The sequence below is a fragment of the Ornithodoros turicata genome, chromosome 2 (genome assembly GCF_037126465.1).
Source record: "Ornithodoros turicata isolate Travis chromosome 2, ASM3712646v1, whole genome shotgun sequence".
In the NCBI taxonomy this organism is placed as follows: domain Eukaryota; kingdom Metazoa; phylum Arthropoda; class Arachnida; order Ixodida; family Argasidae; genus Ornithodoros; species Ornithodoros turicata.
Genome location: NC_088202.1, coordinates 89,138,151 through 89,160,960, shown reverse-complemented (window position 1 = coordinate 89,160,960; position 22,810 = coordinate 89,138,151). Strand labels below are relative to the sequence as shown.

The 22,810-nt window shown below is 45.9% G+C and overlaps 1 protein-coding gene and 1 long non-coding RNA gene across 6 annotated transcripts in view; one reads left to right on the top strand and one right to left on the bottom strand.

Annotated features, from left to right (window-relative positions):
- The window catches only part of LOC135385718 (acetylcholinesterase-1-like), a 48,232-nt gene extending 33,423 nt beyond the window's left edge, over nucleotides 1-14,809 (top strand). For 2 of the 4 annotated variants that reach the window (XM_064615198.1, XM_064615196.1), the window contains exons 2-3: nucleotides 12,863-13,012; nucleotides 13,460-14,809. In XM_064615198.1, coding sequence (XP_064471268.1) covers nucleotides 12,863-13,012; nucleotides 13,460-13,661 — 352 coding nt within the window. In that variant the 3' untranslated portion in view covers nucleotides 13,662-14,809. Of the gene's footprint in view, nucleotides 1-1,432; nucleotides 3,058-8,583; nucleotides 10,148-12,862; nucleotides 13,013-13,459 lie in introns of those variants that run through there. The other 2 variants (XM_064615197.1, XM_064615199.1) reach the window with 2 other exon arrangements.
- LOC135385723 (uncharacterized) overlaps nucleotides 1-22,810 on the bottom strand; it is a 126,513-nt gene that overhangs the window by 26,176 nt on the left and 77,527 nt on the right. The gene's annotated exons all lie outside the window — the stretch shown is intronic.

Below are 22,810 nucleotides of genomic sequence, written 5' to 3'. Positions count from 1 at the left end.
CTTCCTGCTGTCCTCTCTCCATCTGTTCACGTCTGTATACGCAGCTCATAGCCACTCTTGCTTCGCGGCGCTAACACGGAATCAAAAAAAAAAAAAGGAAAAGAAGAAAACCGTAACGCCAAAACGTTCCATGAAATTTCCAGAGCGTCAGGCATCCATACCATCGGAAAGAACCCAACCGTAAATAAAACGGTAACAAACCGAACAAACGGTAACAAACCTAGAGAAAACGATATGTCCCCCAAGCATACCCCATACAATGCTATGTGCCTGCCGAACCATCCTGTTTTTCACTGGTGCACAATACATGTTCGTGGGGGTTCGTAGAAGGTTATGCTTTTTTTTGTTGTTGTTGTTGTTTGACTGACAGGTGTATTGGAACTCAATAGGACGCGTTCCTTCCGTAAGGACACAGCCGTACCATTAACTCCAAGCTTGGCTCTTTCGGTTCTGTTATTGAAGGAGTCGGAAAAGAAAAGTAGGAAACGTCCCCGGCGTTATTAGTGTGAGAGAGACAAGCGAAAGGACGCTCATCAAATAGATTTCACCATCTTCTTTTTCTTTGAATTGTACAACATCAATCGCACGAGCTCGTTTTCGCTCTGGCGCAAAACACACGTGTCAATAATGTTACTTCTGACACTGAGAGGCAAACGGCAAGGCCAGAACAGCAGCCATCACGTTGCATCCTCAAGAATGTATACCAGTAAAAGTGTTTCCAGTTTTTGACGCGCGTTAGTTTTCCACTACACACGGTGCTGCAGTGCAAATTGCCGCAGGGTCGCGTTGAGCTTCACTATTATTCTTGATATTCAAAAATACAGTACTCCGGCTTTCATATCAGAAACATATCCCGCTCATTTCTGAAGTGAACCTGGCTTATCGTCTTGGCACGCTTCGGCATAATGATCAAATAAACGGCGCGGATGTGAATATCTGAATCAGCTGATGAACATCGAGGGTCAATGGAGCAGCATCAGCAAAATATCAAGAGTGCCCGTAGAATGTTTGGAATTTGACGTCACGTTTGCCTATCGCTAGCTATAAATGCGTCAAATGCTCAGTTAGATAACACAGTCAGACATAATATATGTAGCTTCAGCCAGACCTTTCTCTAGTATCTCGACTTCCCATAAACGCCAGTGCGATTTCCGGTGGCTGTTATCTCATTTCCATATCATATGTTTTATCCAGACATCATACGATGCAGAATCAGATATCTCGTTCAACTCCAGTGATGCGGCATTGTCGCTGCATACTTTCACGTGATGACGTCTGCCGAACAGGAAAGTGAATGCACTTAATCGCGCCTCCAGGGCAAACACGCTTTAAACGGCATCCGGAGATAAAGATCTCAAAACAGAGTTGGGGGAGGAGGTCTGCCCCACAGGGCGAGGGCCTGTTGCCCTTCCCTTACATATAGCGCTGATGGGCAAAGAGTCTCTTAACAGAAGGCTCTCACTACCACAGGACAAGAAAGGGTTACATGTCTCGCTTCCAATGCATAATGCTGGTGATCCCCGTGTTATCGAGCCTCATTTGGTTTGTGAGTGCGGGAAGTGCCTTCGGCAATGCGCCCGTGGTTCGCACGACGCTGGGAGAAGTAACCGGGCGCCAAATTACGCAGAACGGGAAAACAGTGAATACGTACTTCGGCATACCATTCGCAGAACCACCGATAGGACAACTTCGATTTCGGAAGCCTAAGCCGGCAAGACCGTGGACTGGTGTTCTGAACGCTACGTCGATGTCTCCCGGATGTGTTCAGACTAGTTTTCATCTCAACGACGTTGTGTTTGTGAATATGTCAGACACGACGGAAGACTGCTTGACTTTGAATATCTGGGTACCCGAGAACTCCTGCAGCAATGGCACGGTGTCCTGTGGAGAGCGCATGCCTGTGTTCGTTTTCATATATGGCGGTGCTTTTCAGTGGGGAACAAGCTCGCTCTCTATTTATGATGGAACCGCGTTTGCCGCTCGCACTGGTATGATTTACGTGAGTTTCAACTACAGAGTTGGTGTATTCGGTTTCCTAAACGCTTCCACTCCCGAAATGCCCGGAAATATGGGTATGTATGATCAAGTGGAAGCCTTGCGCTGGATCAAAAACAACGTGGAATATTTTGGAGGTGATCCGAATGCAATCACTCTAGCTGGACAAAGCGCAGGTGCAGTCTCCGTACATTTCCACATGATGTCGCCTCTGAGTAAGGGACTCTTTCATAAGGCGGTTCTGCTGAGCGGTGTATCGTCCACGATCCGTTACAGTGAAGACACCAATCACCACGATGCCTTTCGTAGAATCAGTAATTACGTCAACTGCTCGGACAGCACGCGATCATGGGACAAACAAATCAGTGACACTGTCCGGTGTCTCCAGAGCCTGGACGCTCATGAACTCGTCCGCGCAGCGCGTGAAGCCATGCCTTATCGTTTCATCACCATCTTACCAAATTTCGGAGACGAATTTCTACCGAAGAACCCGTACAACGTGAATGAAATGGATACGCACGTTAAAGATGTCTTTGTTGGCACGACACAAGACGACGGAGAACTTTTAGTTTCACTCTTCTTTTTGCACGCGCCCTTCTCCCTCGGCGATATTGACGGAAGAACAACGCTACGCGCAACCTTGAGGATTGTCATGAACATCGGAATCGGTCAAAGTCGGAACATCATAGACGCCTATCTTAAACCGGACGACACTATCACGAGAACGAAGATGTTACGGGGACTCAGTGATGCCATGACTGACCTCTCATTCGAGTGCACGACGGACTTGGTCGCGTCCAAAATGTCCGAAAAAGGTGCAAATGTGTATCGCTATCTGTTCGCGCATCGCATGTCAAATAGCCTATGGGCTGACTGGGTGACAGCTACGCACGGTGACGACATCATATTCGCCCTGGGCAGTGTTAATGTTGAACGTGACAACCTGAACAGGAGCCACAACGACGGGTGGAGCGAGACGCTCAAGTCTAGTGTTGCACATGCAAAAGACTCCGAGCTATCAAACAGCATGGTTGATTCCATAGCTCAGTTCTGCAGATGGGGGTAAGTACGACGGTGTATACCTATGATAGCGACTGACAGCGAAGCGGGGCAAACGGGCGCACAGGTGGTGGTCGGAGCGAGAATGGGACGCGAGACGTGCTTGTTGAAGGGTGCCGTACAACAGTTGAGGCGCAACACATAAAGTGAGTTCACTCAATAGCGCAAGTCCTTAGGACTGTAATGTCACAATTTTCGTCGCTATCACCTCATGGTTTTTAGGAAATTAAAATTGAAATTTGCGGGCAACATTATGCTCAAATTGCTCGTCAAGTACAGCGGCAAAACTACGTTGCATCCGCATAACACGGGATCTACCGCAGCGCCGTCTACGGAGCACCACGTAGAAATTCCAAATCACAACAAAAAGTGCTGAATGTATGAGCGCCGCTGGTGCCCGCCAAAACGAGGGCTGTCTCGCACTAGGCGTCGCCTCGACCAATTTACCGCAATTTCAAGAACACGCTAAAATCGTCTACTGCAGCATATCCCGTGTGCAATGTTCCGAGGAAGAGAGGGGGTGGGTGAATTAATCTATTTATTGGGCAGGAAAAGTCAGCCAGAAAAAGACTGCTTGATGCGAGGCATCAAGGCACACGCTTGAGGCTTTTATGAACAACACGTTCTTAAATGACACTAAACATGTAAGCTGCTTGTTTGTTCCTTTACGGTACCTTTGAAATACTACAATAAGGCTATTGGGTCTAGCATCTTAGGTAGTCGCTGCTTGTGCGAATAAAATTCCGCCGCGCCACGGGCGTGGCACATGTGCTGTGTCAACGATCCTGACATCAACGACAGGGCAGAAAGGGGGAGCGGTCATGTTGCGTTTATTGCGTTGCGTTGTGTAATGTTTATTTTTCAACGTTGCGTTATATTGCTTGATTAACGTAAAAATGTCGCCCTTCTGAGAGAAATTCGTTGAAAATTCTGAGTATAAGCCGCACAGTTAGTAACGAATTCCAGAGGACGTATGTGCACGGTTCTGTTTCGAGTTGAATTATCTAATACGCTATGCACATACAAAATACGCATCCGCAGCAATAGAATAATGCAGTTATTGGTTTCGCGCACGAATACAAAGGGCACTGCTTCCATAACCGGCGGTATCTTTACTTGAGCCCCACCCTATAGAGTCTACGAGATAGAGACCTTGACAACCACAGAGCCACCGGCACGAACGTTATAGCTCATGCAATCGTGCTTTGACAGATCACGCACTTTGATACCGTTCTGGGGCTTTCCAGCATTGTGGCCGGTTGCGCCATACTCACATTGCACCATCGACACCATCGAATGGTTTCTTAGGGAGAACATTAACACAAACTTTGGAGTAGTCCCCCAAGTAGGGGCTCGAGTGACGTAATAGTACCTCGTAATACTCCCTCTGACGAAATAGCACTCACTTGTATGTGGGCATAAATTGGAAAGAAGTGCGCAATGGGCCTCTAGTCCCTCCGTGCACAAATTGCGTGCAAGTTCTATACATCAGTCGTCCTGCCATTGCACGTGAAGACAAGCCTCATTACATTCTCATGTCATCTCTCTCTCTCTCTCTCTCTCTCATCGGTGCACTAGTCCGACGGCTTTCAAGGCGGGCAAGCTCGCTTACCACGACGCCTGAAACAAATGATGTAAAAATTGCACGCTAAGTTACGCACGAACTAGCCACGTGCACTTCAAGAACGCGGAAAGATGGGCAGCCTTCACATAATATATGGGGCTTAATCCTGGAGTGAAAACAACAAACGGTAGCCTTTGGTAGCCGTTCCGACGCACGGTAGAAATCAATGCTATTTTGTTGACTCATTATATGAGTTACGAAATGATATTTCGATTTTCGTTCATGCTATGTTCTATTGTCCTCCGTGGGGGAGGCAAACATTGCTTTCAGCACCGTGTGTCGGAGATTTCCGGCGCACATCAAACGAACCCCAGGTGGTCCAAATTATCCGCAGTTCTACCCTGCGGCACGTGCAACATGTCGCCACACTGCGCAGAAAAACCTTACGTGTAACATCACGGTACCATTACCATTCCGTGGATCCCTTCAAGATGCTTGTCGGTATAGCGCCATTTAGGAGAGTGATAATCGAATATACTGAGCCTGGTGGCATGCATTGTCTGATAGCCGAGGGACGCATCGCTATTAGTGAGTTGTAGTGCATCGTACGCTATATCGCCTTTGCGTACGTAGGGGATTATCGTAGTGGTCCTGTGCGCAGCGTGAAGCTCTCTTTGTTTTGCGCGACTGCAGGGCCACCAGCGCTATACCTTACAAACGCAAAGGCGAAATCACGCAAAACGCACTATTATACCCGGACAGAAAAGGGTGAATCCATTTTGATACTGGCGTCGATCCAGTTTTACGGAGCGTTTTCTGTATTTTTTCTTCTATTGCTACCAAGGTTAACGACGTTTTCAGCTCTTGCCGTATTATCTGGGAGAAAGTTGTAATAAGCGCATATTTGCGGTGCCCCAGGGTACTGCGTTAGGTGAAATGACATTCCTTAGCTGAACGCCTCGAGTCAAAGCTGGGGTGCTCCGGGGGTTATGGCCCTGAAAGAATTCCTTTGTTGCGGCTAAGCAAGGCACCACCTCAGAGTTTGAGCTAATTCTTTGAATGCAACTTCGCATACGATGCTACTCCACAGCTACATATTGCAGCGTGCACGATCAAGTTCCAGTACCATGTACCTGTTGACTACACGATGCGTGTGGTAAACACGCAAGTGTGTGCAGGATGAGAACTACGATAACGCGAGTCGAGTTGAGGTTCGAGGATGGTGAAGATTGATGTCGGGCGTAGACGGAGGTGTGATACTCAACAACTCGTTTTGTCATAGTACCTATACCCTTGCATACGCTATGCGTTTTAAGTTAGTGATGAACTGCACGTTCGTAGCGCAGACAGTTACGCACGCGCTTGTGAGAACAATGTGGCTCCATCTGCTGTGTAGAAGGACAGTGAGAAACAATTTCCCATTGACGAATGAACAAAAAAGATACCGAGAGAGAGAGAGAGAGAGGCCCATATGGGGTGTTAGGAGCATACAGGGGCGTCAGAACATCTTGGAAGCAGGCAGGAAGGCGGGGGTGTGTTGAATGTGGTTGAAGCCCTTGCGTAGACAGGTCAGGAGTGTAACACAGTCACAGTATGCTTGTTGGAGTGAGAGCACTAGAGAAAGAAGATGTTGATTCAAAGGGACAGAATAGGAATGGGCTGAATCTTTGGGGCATTGCGTCAAACGCGCTACCCCTTTTTGGGAAATCGTTTGCGTCCTATGTTGGGGGCCCTTGACAAGCTAACATCACACATACCCGAAATCCCGAAACTACGCTGCTCAGGCAGTTATAAAACGGCGTAGGATGCTAGTTTTGCCTGCTCTGATACACTGGGGGACCGCAGCAACGTGCCGCCAGCCTAGGCAGGCAGTCCGCTCGTCTACCCAACGTTACCCCCCCCCCCCCCTCCACACACACACAGTAGTGTACGTGAACAGCTAATAGCGACCTCTACTCGGTCACTTTTTAGTCATCTATGTGTATCACCTGTTCATGATTCCGGTATGTCATGCTCACACATGTTGGCATTAAATACTTTCCGTTCGAAACAATTCAAACACATCACATTAATGAAAGACCTGTGACGAATATTCTACATTTACTGTACGTCTATTCCTGGCATGCGTAATGCGCAAGATACCGATGGCCTCGCCTTTAGTGTGACGAAGGATAAAGATAATGGCATATACACATTGTCCTTATCGCAGCCGTGAACAAGGTTAATTTATCCACCGTTAAATCACCATTGAATAGCCTTGGCGAGCGTACTAAAAACGTTCCTTTCCCCTCATTATATTTGTACCCAATTACCTCAAGCAACCCGCGCGCGCAGGTATCCGCATTTTATATAAAAAAATAAATAAATAAGCAGTAGTGTTTCTGCTGACGTCCTTTAGAGAAAGCCATAATTCAGAGCACTCAGTTAGTGAATCCAAACTGCTGAAAAGTGTACCATCGCTTGCGTCGATGTGCCTCTAACAGCTATTACTTGCTTATGAACTGCTGTGGTGCTTGCTCCTTTTATATCTAAATGATCCCTGGAAACATATCTATGCTGTGGTAATATTAGAAAGGTAAATAATAAATAATAATTAGGGGTTTACGTCGCGAGACAACTGAGATCATGAGCGACGCCACAGCGGTCGGTCTGGTCTGTGGATTGCTTTTGTCCACCTGAGGGTTCTTTAACGTGCGATGAAAGCTCATCACACGGCACCCCGTAGTTAACGTCCCTCGCGGAAGACTGCGTGTCTAAGCAACTTGTACCCTGCCACCAAGTTGCTGGCGTCCTCGCCCGGGTTCGAACCCGCGATCTAGGGATCAGAAGGCGAACACGCTACCGACTGAGCCACCGGGGCCGCATTAGAAAGGTGACGGCACGCGCATACACCCACCATGGAGTATCCACCTCTTTTTATGGGACTGCTTGCTTCTACTGTGACCTCAACCACTGTGGAGTAGTGGACGATATTGGAGGTTTCAACGCTTCTCTGTGATAGCTCCGTTTCACGCAACGTAACCAGCAACTGTGAGTCGTCACACGCATAACACGTGCATCTTGAATGTCAAGCCTAATAACTCGCGTAAAATGCATTCGTTCAGCGGTCATGGGACACCACAATATCCCCATGCGTAATATCAGGGCACATCCAGGGCATCGCAACTGTACTTTTATACTTGTATATAACTCTGCTAGAAGTTACTTCACCGTTCTGTACGTCCTTCTAAATCACTAATGCTTGACTGGCTCACTGCTCAAAAACAATGTATTTGAATGCCTTTCGGTTAACCTTTCACATGCTGACTTCCTTTATCTCTTTCTGCACGTGGGATTTGACGAGGATTGCTGTTGTATCTCTTCCTCTTTAGTTTTTTGTTGTCATTGTAGGCTTGTTTTCGGCATATTTTCTTAGACTACAGGTACTGGGGCAGCCAATGTTGACCCTATCCGACATAACGACTGCCAGCTTTTTCTTTCCTAATCATCCTTTATCTCATTCTACATCATCAGTTACTGTCCGACATAGCGATCTCAGTGCAGGTATTACAACAACCATGTGTTGTTTATATTTATCCTCAAGTAGATAACACGTGAATTACTTGAACCGTAATGATAATTGGATCATTGGGGACACATTGCACAACGGGAAATATTTCACCCCAAGGTGACCATAGTGCCTGTGAGACTAACAGCAAAGTACGGGTAATTTCCTTCCTATAAGGCAATTGTTACGAAACAGAGATAAGATGATCGATTACTACAGGCATCGTCAGTCGTCCACATTGAGACAAGTCATCATTTGCCGATAATCGGATTGTGATCCTTGCTGTGGGGTGGAATATATTCGGCAAACCAAGGAAAGACATGCCAAGGTTAAATGGCATGCCCCTTCTTTACCAATCCAGGGTGAGGAGGTGACGGAAAGTGATAAAATCCTCATTCGGTACAGTACAAGATTTAGAGTTACTCTGTCACCACCGACGTGATGGGTGTGCACATATTTCAAGCTTGCGCGGTGGTTGCATTACTCCAGATTTCTTCTGGTTTGGACACATCCATCGTACAAACGGCCCTAGGACCACTGAAAGGAACTCGTCTCACGAAAGGGAATGATGTTGTGGACGCGTATCTCGGAATTCCTTTTGCCGAACCTCCAATCGGTGAGCGTCGTTTCCGCAAGCCTGTCCGTGCTAGTCCGTGGAAAGGTGTACTCGACGCCACCCGCATGAAGCCAGGGTGTGTGCAGACCGACATCCCTCTCAACGGAGAAGTTACAGAAGACATGTCATCAAACAGCGAGGATTGCCTCTACGTGAATATATGGATACCTAGGTCATTGTGCACCGATCGCAATGGGTCGTGCCCGCGCCTTCCTGTGTTCGTGTTCCTGTACGGCGGATTCTTCATGTGGGGCTCAAGTTCCAATTTTGAGTACAACGGGTTCGAGTTTGCCAGGCGTACCGGTGTAATTTTCGTTTCATTTAACTACCGTGTCGGCATTTTTGGATTCTTGAACGCTTCTCTCCCGGACGCGCCTGGGAATCAGGGACTGTATGACCAACTAGAAGCGCTCAAATGGATCCGAGCTAACATCGGCTTCTTTGGAGGCAATGAGGACGAAATCACTCTTGCCGGACAGAGCGCTGGTGCGATTTCGATCAGTTACCATATGACATCAAATCTCACCAAGGGTATGTTTAAACGTGCAGTGTTGCTCAGTGGCACGCCGTCAACCGTATGCTTCCATGTTGATGTAAAAGATATCATTCGCAGGTCTGCTGAGTCTGTTAACTGTCTAGACCTCTCGAAAGAACCAGAGCTCCAATATGAGGATATCGTCAAGTGCTTCAGAAAGTTAAATGCTCGTACGATGGTGAATACACTCGAAGAAGCGCTGATGTCGAGGTACACAACGATGTTTCCTGGCTATGGTGACGAGTTTATGCCAACAGATCCTTTAATATACGAGGATAAAGAGGCGCACGTCAAAGAAGTGTTTTTAGGAGACACTGGGAACGATGGCGCTTACATGGTGGCTCATATGATCAGTCGCCTTCCCTGGACGAAGACAGATGTCGATAGTCGCACCCTATTCAAAACCACTTTGAGGATCCTATTGAACATAGGTTTCTATGAAAGCAGGCGTTTCGAAAGCGAGTACCTACCTGACGACGACGACATAGATATCGTAACGACAAGCAAATGTCTCGCAAGAACTGTGTCCGACGTGGCCTTTGAATGTCCGGCGGATATTTTTAGCGACTTCATTGCCTCTGGAAACGGTACCGTGTACCGCTACATCTTTGATCACAGACCAACAAACAGCTTTTGGGAAGACTGGGTCGACGTGACGCACAGTGATGACATCTTGTTTTTCCTGGGAACAATCCACGCGTCCAAAGAAGATATAAATGCGACACATGGCAGTGCAGTCGCGAACCTTTATAGGCCGCGCAGTGTTCCTCCTAGTGAATACACATTTTCTGATGAACTTGTAATGCAGCTGGGTGAATTCTGTAAGACGGGGTAAGTGCTTATTATTTGCTTCCACATGTGAAGCGTTACATGTTTGTAGCACAGAAAGCGCCAGTCAAAGCATGGAGCTCGTACATAATCGACAGAGGAACGGATATTCACAGATTATTTTGTATCTCTTTTTCGCGCGGTTGGACTGGTGTGCTTCGCTACCCTCATGTCCTTGTCATATCCTTGACACTCGCACGACTTGCAACACTGGTTACAACATTATGCCTCTAGCAATCATCTTACACGATACATGGCGTTTCGCGTCGCTTGAATCAAGCTTTTTTTTTTTTTTGAAAAGGGTGGATTGTACTACGAGGGTGAAACGTGATTTGGTTAACAGTCATTTAGTGCTCGTCAGGATATTCTTGTACTGCTTCTCATTAAATAGATTATTGAGATTAATTCTGTATTTTTTAAGTAACAATCTTAGAGCCGAGAAGGAATAAGCAGGTCATAGAACGCCCTCACAAGCCGCCTGATTCAGTTGTTTGCAATCATGTATTTACGTGGTTCTTTCTTCGGACTCAAACAAAGAAACAAAAAAAAAAGAACGAGGGAAAAAAAGAAAGCGAGTAATTAAAAAAAATATCTGCATCCTTGAGCATTGTGCCAGACGCGTTCAAATGCCGTATAGCTTTCTACAGCCATCTCGGTGGTAACTTTTTGGCGAAAATCTGTTTAAAATGCTATTAATTCTTTGTTGTTTGTTTGTTTGTAACAAAAAAACAAGGAGAAATTATTATTACATTTTTATTGAAGCCCTCTTAATGCTACCGTGGTGGTTACACAACTTTCGCAAACCGCAAACAGTCTTGCGATCATCCGTTATCACATGACAGTGGTACGGACCATAAAGGTACGGACGGACCCACACGGTGGTTGACCTTTTAAACTATCGCTTCAGAATGACACGTGACAATGAGCGTCAGGGACTTTCGTGCACACGTCACTAGCCCTCCCCCACCCCTTTTTCGAAGGCGCTGTGAACGAACCGACTCCTCCTCCTTCATTCTGCTTCCAAGCCAGCGGCCATGCAAGCGGCCAAGCTACCAAGCTACTTGACTAATGTCTGGGACATTAGCGGAGAGTATTAGACGGTCCTGGAAAAAGCATTAGCTGACAGGCCATCCTTATCGTATTTGGTCTTTCTTCTCAGTGCGAGAATTCCTTCAAACGATTCAGTTTCCACTCTTGTTATTTCGTTCAGGTGAAGTTCGTCGAACGCAGCCGCGTAATGAGCCATTCCGTGCAATGCACGGAATACTTATCGTATTTCCGAGGCAGATATCCCTCTAATCCTCGCCTTGGCGCACACACGAATCCCACGAAACACAACGCACAACAAGAGCCAGAGGTCATCTCTGTTCCCTTCGAGACGTTACCACGGAAATCAATCTTACTCGTGAAGGGCAAAGTATGACCATGAGAACTCAAGGGAATCAAGGAGGGGGAAATGGAGAACGGAATTCAGCAAGGTGTCGAATTAGCCGTGATCAAGTACACTTGGCAGAGAGAGTGACATAACTTTATTGAGTGTGGTTGGCGGGTAACACGTGGATCAATATTCCGTACGGTTTTGCCAGGTGACATCGCCTTTAAAAAAAAATAGAAAATCGGATTACCAATTTCACTTTTTATAATTCACTACGTCGCGTACTAAAGCGACTGTTTCTGAGTTCTCCAGCGTATGCGATTCCCATGACCTCAATATAGTCCTTTCACAATTTCTGTTGCATTTCATACATCTTAATGTCACTCATAACAACTCACGTAATGGGGTAGGGTACCGCAGCTTAAGCGTTGAAAGCTTAAGCGGTTCATGGCCATCACATATTTGCTGTTTTACAACTTCTAGTCCCGGTCCGTTTTTGCGCAGTCATTGGCATTAGGTTACTGGTGTAATGAAGTAGTGAAGAAGCAACACCGTGAGCGTTAGCATTAATACCAACGGAGTGGCGCTTGCCAGAACGACTTGGCAGTTGATTGCTGACGCCTATGTGTTTACGGTGCATGTTGTTTAGTTATTCCAGGTAACCGAGGCGTACCACTCCGTACTTTCTACGTGTAACGTTTCCGTGTTTGACTCTAAAAATATCGTTATCCTACCGTTATCCTCCCTATCCTATCGTTATCCTCTCTAAAGATAGTATGAAGCTTCACTGTATGAGCAGCGTGGTACCATCGCTTGGCCACGTCACACACTAGAGATGCAATTTTGAATTTGTTTTTGGCAACGACCACGTGACTCGATCCCAACCATTGACGAAGCAGCTTCGTTCTACTTGTTCGTTTTCAGCGTGACAATGTGCGCATTTGTTTTCCCATCCCACGACAATAATGTGCGACATTATACGCTACAACGTATCTTCATTTGTTGTTTTTTCTGCGTGTGGTGCGTGACACAATATGATAAGGCGAATCAAAGTTTCCCTTTACTTGACTATTCAATAAATTTATCTTAAAACTTGAGCTATACCTTGCTCATGCGAGAGCATCTTTCTCTACATTAGCTGTCATTGTATTCGGGATATGTCACTGAGTTATACTGAGGCATGCGAACTGAAGTTGAAGTTATTAGTGATATGCCGTCCCTGTTCATTGATGCCTATCCCCGCCCACTGATAACTCTACTGCTTAGTGAAACGACGTTTTTGCTCTAAAGTTGCTCTAAAGACAAACGGTTGTATAAAATGTTGTTCTGTGCTTCCTTTGCAGCAAGCCAAAGATCCCCAAGACTGATAAAGAGTGGCCGAAGTACACCAAAGAGAACAAGGCGTACCTCATTTTGAAGCCGAACGACTACAAAGTCGCACACGGACCTAGGTCAACCAAGTGTCACCTCTGGGAGCCCTACCTCGTAAAAAGGTACGTTCAGTGCCCAAAACGTTTACAGTGTACGCCAAGAGAAGGGTTCTTGGTACTACCGCCTAGAATGGAGCCGGTCGGGTTGAAATATGGTGCGTACAGCTACGCTTGCGATGTACTTTTGGACGGAAACACCACGTTGCGTATAGGCATATTAAGCAGCAACCCTCGAGGCTTCGAAAACGCGAGCCAGAAAATAATGTACCACAACTGAACAGAACGTACTCGGCGCTATACCTATAGTGATATGTGCGCAGCATGTACATGATCACTGTATATTAAATACATTATGATCAGCAAAGTAGACGTAAACGAAGTCTTTAGGCGACTAATAGGAAACTGGTGGGCATTACCATCGGCAGTAATGAGTAGGTCCAGTGAGGTCCAAGTAATGCTCAACTAGGAACATATACCTCAACATGCCTTAAGAAGGTTTATTTTTTGCAGGAAAGCAACTACACCTCACCCCACTCCAGCTCAAAAACCGAGGCCAACACCGAAACGTGGACACGAAAAGAGACCCAAGATCAAAGTGCAACAACTAGACAACAACATCGCAGCAGCATCGAGAGCCTCGGCGACCGTGGTGGAAGCAGCGACGTTCGTTTTGGCAGCTGTAACAGTATTGCTTACGACGAGAGAACTGTAACCTACGGAACGGTTTTCCACGTTTTCATAGTCGCGCAGTGCCCCCTTGTAATCAGGAAGTGACGCAAACTGTCAGACTACAGGTTACTATATACCTGTACCCCATACAGCTTCACCTTTCTAGCATCACTCAAACATTAGACAGACACTACAGAAGCAAGAGTTACATCTTGCCAATTTTCTTTACGGGTCAGTTCCTTAATACTTAATGTAATTGCTACTGAGTTGACCTTCCCTTCATTTCCTTTACCACACAGTATGAACATCCGAGAAAGCTAAGGCTATTGTGCTAAATCTTCCGCTGATATGCGAGGTCGTCTGGCTGCAAGGATACACCTACTTCATCAGTTCCTGTGCGTTTCGTAAGGGGGGCGTGCAAAATACACTGTGCGAACACCAGTGTGTACTTTTTACAGTGTGCGTTTGTATCAAACGTACGTGTGATCAACAACGCTCGATATTATTCCACGCGCCCCAATTATGACACTTATATTCATTTCAAATGCATAGTTGTATTTTTGGGTAGTATGTACAATCCATTAAACTGGGTTGTGAACATCGAGGCTCGCATTGCCTTAGTTACATAGGCCATCTAAAAACCTAAGATAGAAAGATTATCGCATCCCTAGTCACACTGGGAATGCTAGAACAGGACACGTACATAGACGTCGAAAATTTCAGACTTTTGTGAAAGATAGATCTATAATTCGAGCCATCATCCTTTTCTTTTTTTGCATGCTCAACACGTCTCCACTTTTCAACGCCTGTATATATGTCATTCAAACATCCTACTTACCAACCTACTAGCAAGAGTTGCTATCCATCTGGGTCCTGTTGGCGGCGTCTGCATCGTATTTAAAATTATGCATTTTGTCTGCTTGTTACGATTTGTCTCGCATTTGAGCATAGGCCGCTAGGGAAATTTGTAGCATTCCCTCGTCATAGCTCAAGGAAAGTGGCTCAAAGTCTTGTACTATGCAAGTGTGTAGCAGACGTACAGCTCTTGTCGCATGAATGAAACGGGTCGTAATTGTGTAAACTTTCCTTTGTGCCCCAGCAGGAGGATATTTCCTCATAAACATTGTATCATTTCACAAACTGTTATATTGTGTGCTTATCATGTGATTAATAAACACAAAATAATATGTATGTTTCCACGTCTTGTACTGACGGCCACGTAGCGCGGCCCCTTTCCTAGGCTTTCACTGGCTGAAAAATGAATTTCTAAAAACTGCAATTCAGTGTGAAATCCTCATCGAGTTCAACGTAAGAACGGCACATCGTTTTGCTGGACTCTTCGGCACTCTGCGATATTTCCCTGATGCTAGCCTGCCTGCGCAGCGACTACTCCAGGAGCAGTCTTCGTCTATATTTCTGTATAATTTTCTGTGTTCGTTTTCCTTTTCCTCTTTGTTTTTGTGGAAGGGGGAATAGCAGGCCTCTTGTATGGCTAACCTTTCCCTTTCCTTTTTTTTTTCAACCATTAAACATATCTCCTCCCCCTTAAGATAAATGGTAATAAATGGTATAACACAATAAATGCTATTTCATGGTGCTCTGTGTTTGGCATTGGAGTGATATGAATTTCACTGTGATGTTCAGTGTAAATAATTAGCTTACATAATATAGTCAAACACTCTCTCGGGACCTCACACACCTTCCGACGTGCCGTTCTCAATTCGAGTTCACGCATAAAAGACCAATCCCGCGGTGATATAAAAATTCTGCAATGGGCATTCCCCTCGGCCCACAGGTAGCACTTTAGAACAGGTGGTACTCGGCCCATAGATAGCACTCAACAGCCGAAGAGTGCATACAGGGGGCAGACGTGGACGAGACGGTCTCCTGTCTCCTAGTTGAACTCTTCGGTTTTTAATTATGTGTCACCAACTCGCAAAAATTTCCATAAGTAGCACTACCTAGGACAATATGCAGTGTGCGTGTACTTGGCGTATCTCTGCTCATGAAGTAAGCGGGTTGAGAACTAAATACTTCTGGTGTGTAATCTACAAGTATGTAATACATACACGATGTAGCACAGTGTACTGTGACTGCATACGAGTAGCTCGCAAATGCATTATCAGTGCAGTCATCGCACCGACTCGCACCAGTAGGTGGACTAGGAAAACAACATTGACGTACCTGACCACCCCCTATCCACTCGCACTTCCAGCGCATTTTAGGGTTGAGGGTAGTAGAGAGTTTTAGTACGCCATCGTCTTTGCGTACGTAAGGCATAAGGTTAGCGGTTCTGCGCACGCGCAATACATAAAGAGAGGTTCGCGCAGTGCGCAGAACCATCACGCTATCCCCTACGTACGGAAAGGCGATAGCGTACAATGCACTAAAACTCACTAATATCTAAGTCCACGGTATAGACCAGCCGCTGTTTGCAAACAGCCTACGTCACAACGCCAGATGTCGCGACCCGTCGTTGGCAAAATAAAGCCACGTGCGTTGGCAGCCACCGATCACATGAGTTGTTTTGATGGTTGCTTCCGATGATGGATGCCATTGCGCGAAGGAGATACGAAGGAAAACTTCATGTGCGCGGCAGATACTACCCTGACCTCACCTCAAAGAAACGCGAAAACCACGAAGGCAACAATAACGTGCGCTTGTTTTGCCAACCGATCCACTCTTTCTCAATCAGTTGACATACTGATGTGACGTGACGCGGCGGGTGGTCTATTTATTGACTAGAGCCACTAAATTAGGGAGCACAGTAGCGACACTGAGCCGCGCCGGCGAGCGAGACGATCTTGAGTAATGGGACGCCAGCCTCTACCTTCTCCGGTGGAGAACAACGCGCAGTCGAGCCGGCTCGCAACCCAGGAAACCGGGTTTACATGGAGGTGACTCAACATGGACGGAGAGTTCTTGGAAGGAGAAACCACGTGACACGTTCGGCCCAATCGCGGACACAGAACGGCGGCTCCGGCACGGAAAATCAATAGTGAGTTTTAGTATACCGTTGATAAGGTTATCGTGCCTATCGGAACCAATCGCAGTCGTGCGTGACTCAGAATCTTATCCACTGACTGGTTCCGGTTGATACGGTTCGACGCAAGCCACCTTATCAACGGTCTGCTAAAACTCTCTAATACAATACTCTGTACCCCTACTTAGTACTGTTGACAACACTTAAAACTCTCCACTGCGGTAGTGCGCAAAAGGAGATGACGTTATCGATGAATCTTAAATGTCCGTTAGTCATGTGGATGACAAGACCGACTATCCTTTCCCCCGCCTTATCAGATTCCTTTACCGGGGTAAGATAGCATAGCATGAGAACTACGTAGGTTGACTGCTTCTATTAGGCTTGCAAAAACGGTGTGGGGGCTGTTTGGGCCGTATTTGTCAGCAGAAGAATGCTTCTTCAACCTGTAACCAAGATTCCCGTGGCAGTTTCAATGGAGTTTCTTTGTGATGGTATCTTTGACTGGCGGTACCAATGCTCTCAGCCACAGCGCTTCGAACTGGAGGAGGAAAGAAGATGGAAGAAAGAAACAACTGCCGAAGCTGTTATCAGAGTGCTCGGTTTTGACCAGTCGAAGATAGAGCGCGCGCTCCAGGGCGATCGGTGGCTGCCAGTCGAAGATGAATAGGCGATTTCAGATATTGCCCTTGCGCTCCGCACGGGGACCCTCCGTCGCCCAAGTCACGCGCATCGCGCAATGCGTCGTGGGAAATAGTTTGCATTCGTGCTTGCCTGCCTGTTGCTACTGTTGCTCAAAGGAAGGAGGGAAAACCGAAACCGTTTGCGCTCTTCTTCTTCTGCATGACTGACTGATGAAAACTAAATCCCAAGGTGCAGCGGCGCATTCGCAACACGGCGCTCTCTGGCGGGCCATCCACGCAATTTCTGAAATCGTCTATTGAGTCTGGTACTAATGCTATGTTGTAATAGTAATGGTAATTGGTCGCTTTACGTCGAAAGACGATCGTCTTTCGACGTAAAGCCAACAATTATGATCGCAGTGGAGACTGTGATCATGAGCGACGCCACACTGGTCTGTCTGTGGATTATTTTCGCTCACATGAGTGTTGTTTAACGTGCGCTGAAATGACAACACACTGCACACCGTATTTAACGCCCCATCGCGGAAAGCAAGTACTGAAGCAAATGCAAGAAAGTCAATGATATCACAGCCTTCTCAAATCTATCAGACAAAATGGAAATCCAACTTCTTTTTTTACATTGTTGACCCAGTTCACGTCGTAAAATGTACCTATGCAACAACTGGCGCAACCAAAAGAACGCTGTAAGGTATTTCTTCTAACCAACCTTCAATGATATTGGCAAGGAAATCAATGTTGAAGAAGCATCATTTAGTGCACTGTATAGTTACTATGAGCTTGAGGGAAACAGCCTAAAAAAACATGCTTTTGGACTGATATTAAAGGCCCTCAACGAAGCAAACAATGAGCAACAGAATTATGAAGCTGGCGTTTAGGATTTCCAGCCCTTTGTAGCCGAAACACATACTTTGTTGTCAACGCTGTTGTCTATGCATCAGTAATTCGACAAGTTCTGCATGAGCAATCAACAATCCGGAATTCCTCCCCTAGACAAATCAAAAAGGCATCAGCGTCATTGCTCCATTACATTCGGGAGGAAGAAGATGACAGCAAAAGGTGTTCAACTCTGGATATGTTCGGAAACTTTTGCTTCAACATGTTCTAGCTGTAAACACGCTGTTGATTAACTACAGCAAGCTGCGGAAGATGAGTCAGGAAGCAGCAGCATGCAACTTCTCAAAAACAACGGATAAAACTCTACAAGGCGAGTAGTAATCGTGTCATTTGATCAGAGCGTTCTAGGGGTGTCATTGATAACGTAGTCAATGCTGCATAAAAAAAAAAAAAATACACACCGTAATTGTACGCCCCAAAGTACAACTTTTGCACGTATTTCGAAGTATGCTGCTGAAAGTTCGGTCTAGAACTGTTCTGGACGAAGCATTAAAAGCTACACGAGTCCAAACGAGTAGAAAAGCTGTTCAACTCGCCTTCGTTCGTGCTTTTGTATACTCGTAACAAAAGAAGCTGTAAGTCGCTCGGCTTGCCGCTGTGTACGCAATTATTCCGTAAGCTATGAGCACAAATGCTGCAGTAGAGGCCCATTCTTCGAAAGTACACTTTGGTTCGCTATTTCACATAGAAAAAATTGATGAATTCGTTTTCGAAATAGCATCTCTGCCGAACACAACCACAACCAGAGGACGCCATGTTGTATTCCCGTCGGCTGTGGTGACGTCACTGAGCTATGGAGAGGAATTCTGTATCTAGGTGGTGTAGGCAGTACAGCGGGTGGATCACGTTATTCGGAACAAAAATGAACAAAGGCAATGTGTAAAGGTGTTCCTAATATCAGAACGACACCAATGCACTTGAAACTATAATTTTAAAAAATTTCTATAATGTTTATTACGAAATATTGAATAACAAAAGTGGCAGATATGATGCAAGTTTTTATATTTTATATGCATCTTTTTATATCACGCAAACTTTTATATCGGATTTATTTTGACTTTAGCAAGATGCCTAAAGGTAGGTACTTCCAAACAGTGGCGGTGAGAAGTCTACGTACAGGACATAATTTTTGCATTAGACCTTATGCAGCGCGCACAAATACTTTTAAGAACTCATGTTTTGTGGAGACCATAGAGAAATGGAACAACCTGCCCCCTAATGTCTTTCCTAATCCAGAAAGTTTCTGCAAGAACATTTCCCGTTTATCATAGTGTGTCCCATCCATTTATATTTTCCATGCCTTTGCGGTTGCTTAGCTGCAGCACGTGCATTGCCCACGCGCTGCCTGTGCCTACTGTTTGCCTATTGGTCACTTGCAAAAGTTCCAGAGAGCGCGCGCCCTGGGTGCGCATGCCCGGAAGTGCTGGGGAATACGATAGCGACGGCACATACACTATGGCGGGCTATACATACACCAATACGACGATGACGATGATCGGAGACGATAGCAAATCGCTGTCGTTTTGCACAGCATTCACCGGCACGCTCTGCCAGGGCGCGCGCTGCTCCCTGGAACTTTTTCAAATGGTCTATTCTTGTGATTTATTCGTAGTGAAGTTCATGTATATTGTATGCATTTTCCAGTCCTGTAACGGCCCTGCATAGGGCTAACAGTATTGATAAATAAATAAATAAAATATATAAATAAGTTACGGTGGCATCAAATCAACGACAGACTGAGTTATTTATATAGCTCGCCTGTAGCTACATGCATGGTTCGCAGCAACATCATCTTCCGTATGCACACTTCCTAGGACGGCCCATAATGCCGCTATTCACCACCGCATACACACGCAATATCGTCTCCGTTGCTGCTGCGGTCGAGCCTGTAGGCACGCAGCACTTTTTCTCTGAGGCACGTGACGCCAAAGTCACAGTCAACGTGACTCTCCCAAATAACCAATCTACATCGCGCGCCATTTTCTCGTTTCTTCGCTTCCTCTCGCCCCAATGTAGAGAAGGGTTTCGACGATGCGACGTACGGGAGAAGACCTTCACGAAAGTGAGCCCTTAACAGTCATCGCTGTAAAACACCAACTGCCCTGCTGATCACGGCCACGAATGTCATATGTTCCTGTTCACAAACATTAGTTGCTGGAAGGAAGTATCTGACAACAGACTTCGCTGCGATGTCATAATCAGGGTCCAGAACGCGTTGGAAGGTGCGTCGCTTCAGTAGCAGACGACAGCCGAGTTCTGCAGCCGAGCACATCGTTGAACCCAAGACTTACACAGGCACCCAGGCCATTCCATTCCATTCCGGTGAAAAAGTGGAATGATTCCACTCCCACTGCCAGTAATAATTTCGTTGATGCCATTTTATTCCCATTCCATTCCGGGCCCTATAAAAGAGGAATGATTCCAGAATCTTTCCAACTCCGGTGTGGCAACTCCGCAACATTTCAGTCACGTATGACATTATCATGCGGGTAGTTATTGAAAGACAAGTAGGGCGCACATGGCTCCTTCCAAGCTGCTTTTACTGCGAGAGCCGTATACAGGGTGTCCCAGAAAACGTGTCATTGAATTATAATAAAAACACTACACCACCTAGAGTCATGCGGTCAATGGCATTTGTTCTTACTGGGTTTTTGCCACCTCCTCATGTGAATATCGTGTAACGTAAGTTTAATTATGTAAATTTTTGCGAGCTTAAGTAGGAAATTTGCCTAGTAAAGGTCACTTTTTTACCCCACCAATGTGAAGAGCGTGTCTAATTTAGTCCAATTAATGATAATTGACAGGGATATTCAGGAGCTATCCCATCGGAAAAAATTGCCGAACATCATGCTCTACGGAGGTCGCACAGAATAGCGCACGATGAATTTTTCAGAGCAATCTTTGTTAGTCCGATGAAAGGAGGTTGGAAACCCAGCCCTCCCCGACATCGCAGAAAGAGATAAAACAGGCACGGCTTATCACGTCCGACTTTCGCTGGGATAATGCTTTCCCTCTCCTAATTTTAGGAACTGTTACTTTTTCTACTATCACTCTGTGGGCTAGCTTCGGAACCTCCTTTCGTCGCACTGAGAGCTATTGCGCTCAAAAAGTCATCGCGCGCTATGGTCCGGTGCTCCGAAAAGCATGATATTCGGCTATTTTTCCCGATGGGATAGCTCGTGAATATCACTGTGAATTATCATGAATTTGAGTGAATTTGGCACGCTCTTCATATTGGTGGGGTAAAAAAGTGACCTTTACTTGGCAAATTTCCGAGTTCAGTTCGCAAATATTTACATAACTAAACTTGGAGTACATGACATTCACATTAGGAGGCGGCAAAAACCTAATCAGAACAAATGCTGTTGACCACATGATTCTAGGTGGCGTAATTTTTTTATTATAATTCAATGACATGTTTTCTGGGACACCCTGTATGCGGATAGCGTACCTTGCGCCGTGTGTCCCAGAGATCGCGGCGCGATGATTCATCGAAGAAGCGCGCTGCAAAGGCGGCGTGATGCGACGTTGGGTATGACGTGGGTTGTGGTGATGCAGGTGGCGGGAGTGGGAAGCACAAGAAGCCTTGCCTCTCGCCAGGATGACTTCGCCGAGGAAGGTTCTCAGTTAATGTTCTTGTCTTGTGTGCTTGCAACACGAACTCGTTCAGAAAAGAATATAAAGACTGCTAAACACCTGAACAGGGTTCGAGTTATAATACATTTGTGACAGATAACTTCGAAATATTAACATATTATATGTTAAAAACTCTGAAACACAGAGAAAGAATCGTGTTAAAGTCTGTCCACACTTTCTTTTTTGTGTTATCGCAACGAAGCAACTGTGGCTATGAGCGGTGTACAGACGTGGATAGATGGAGAGAGGACAACAGGAAGGAGTGCAGGGGGGTTAGTATACGTTCTCGGCCGCCATGAGGGGGAACTGTACGACATTCGTGCCCACAATGCGTAACGACACAGATATCGCTGTATTTGAGCTACTCTGAATTTTTCGAACAAGTGCAGGCGAAAGCAAAGCAAACTGAGAACCAGTTATGCGGCGCTGTAAATAAATGCTTGAGCGATGCATAAAGGCGGTGCTGCAAGAAAATTGCGCTAAGCGAAAAAATGAGTAAAAATGCATGGATGAAGACGGGGTTGTTCTGTCGTAAGGACAAATACGTGTGGGGTCGAAATGTAACGCTGTATATACAAACGAAAACGAGAGAAGTCACATGAGAAGAAACGGGTGTCAGTTCAGGGAGATCCTCTAGTGACGGCTACATATACACCCCACACCGTGTTCATCTCAGTATACATTTGAGCAGCTTAATTATATTGCATATTTTATGTAGTGTATACTATATACAGAGCCATCGTATGTACGGGGGCTTTCTGTAATTGCTAGTTAGTTCAATGAAATGGGGTGGGGTACTGCAACTGACGCGGTGAACTATATCATGGCATTGTCATTATACATTTCTTGTTGTTGGTCAGCTCATTCGTCATCCTTTCGTCTGTGTCCGAAGAAACACTACACTCTTAAAAAAAGACGTGTACTTCAACACCTTTTCCTTGCCACATATATCACTCCCTTTTGGAGAGTACAATTACTCTCAAACATGAGTCTTCTCACTCCCCGAAGGGAGTGAGGAGACCCTTGAACTTCCTACTG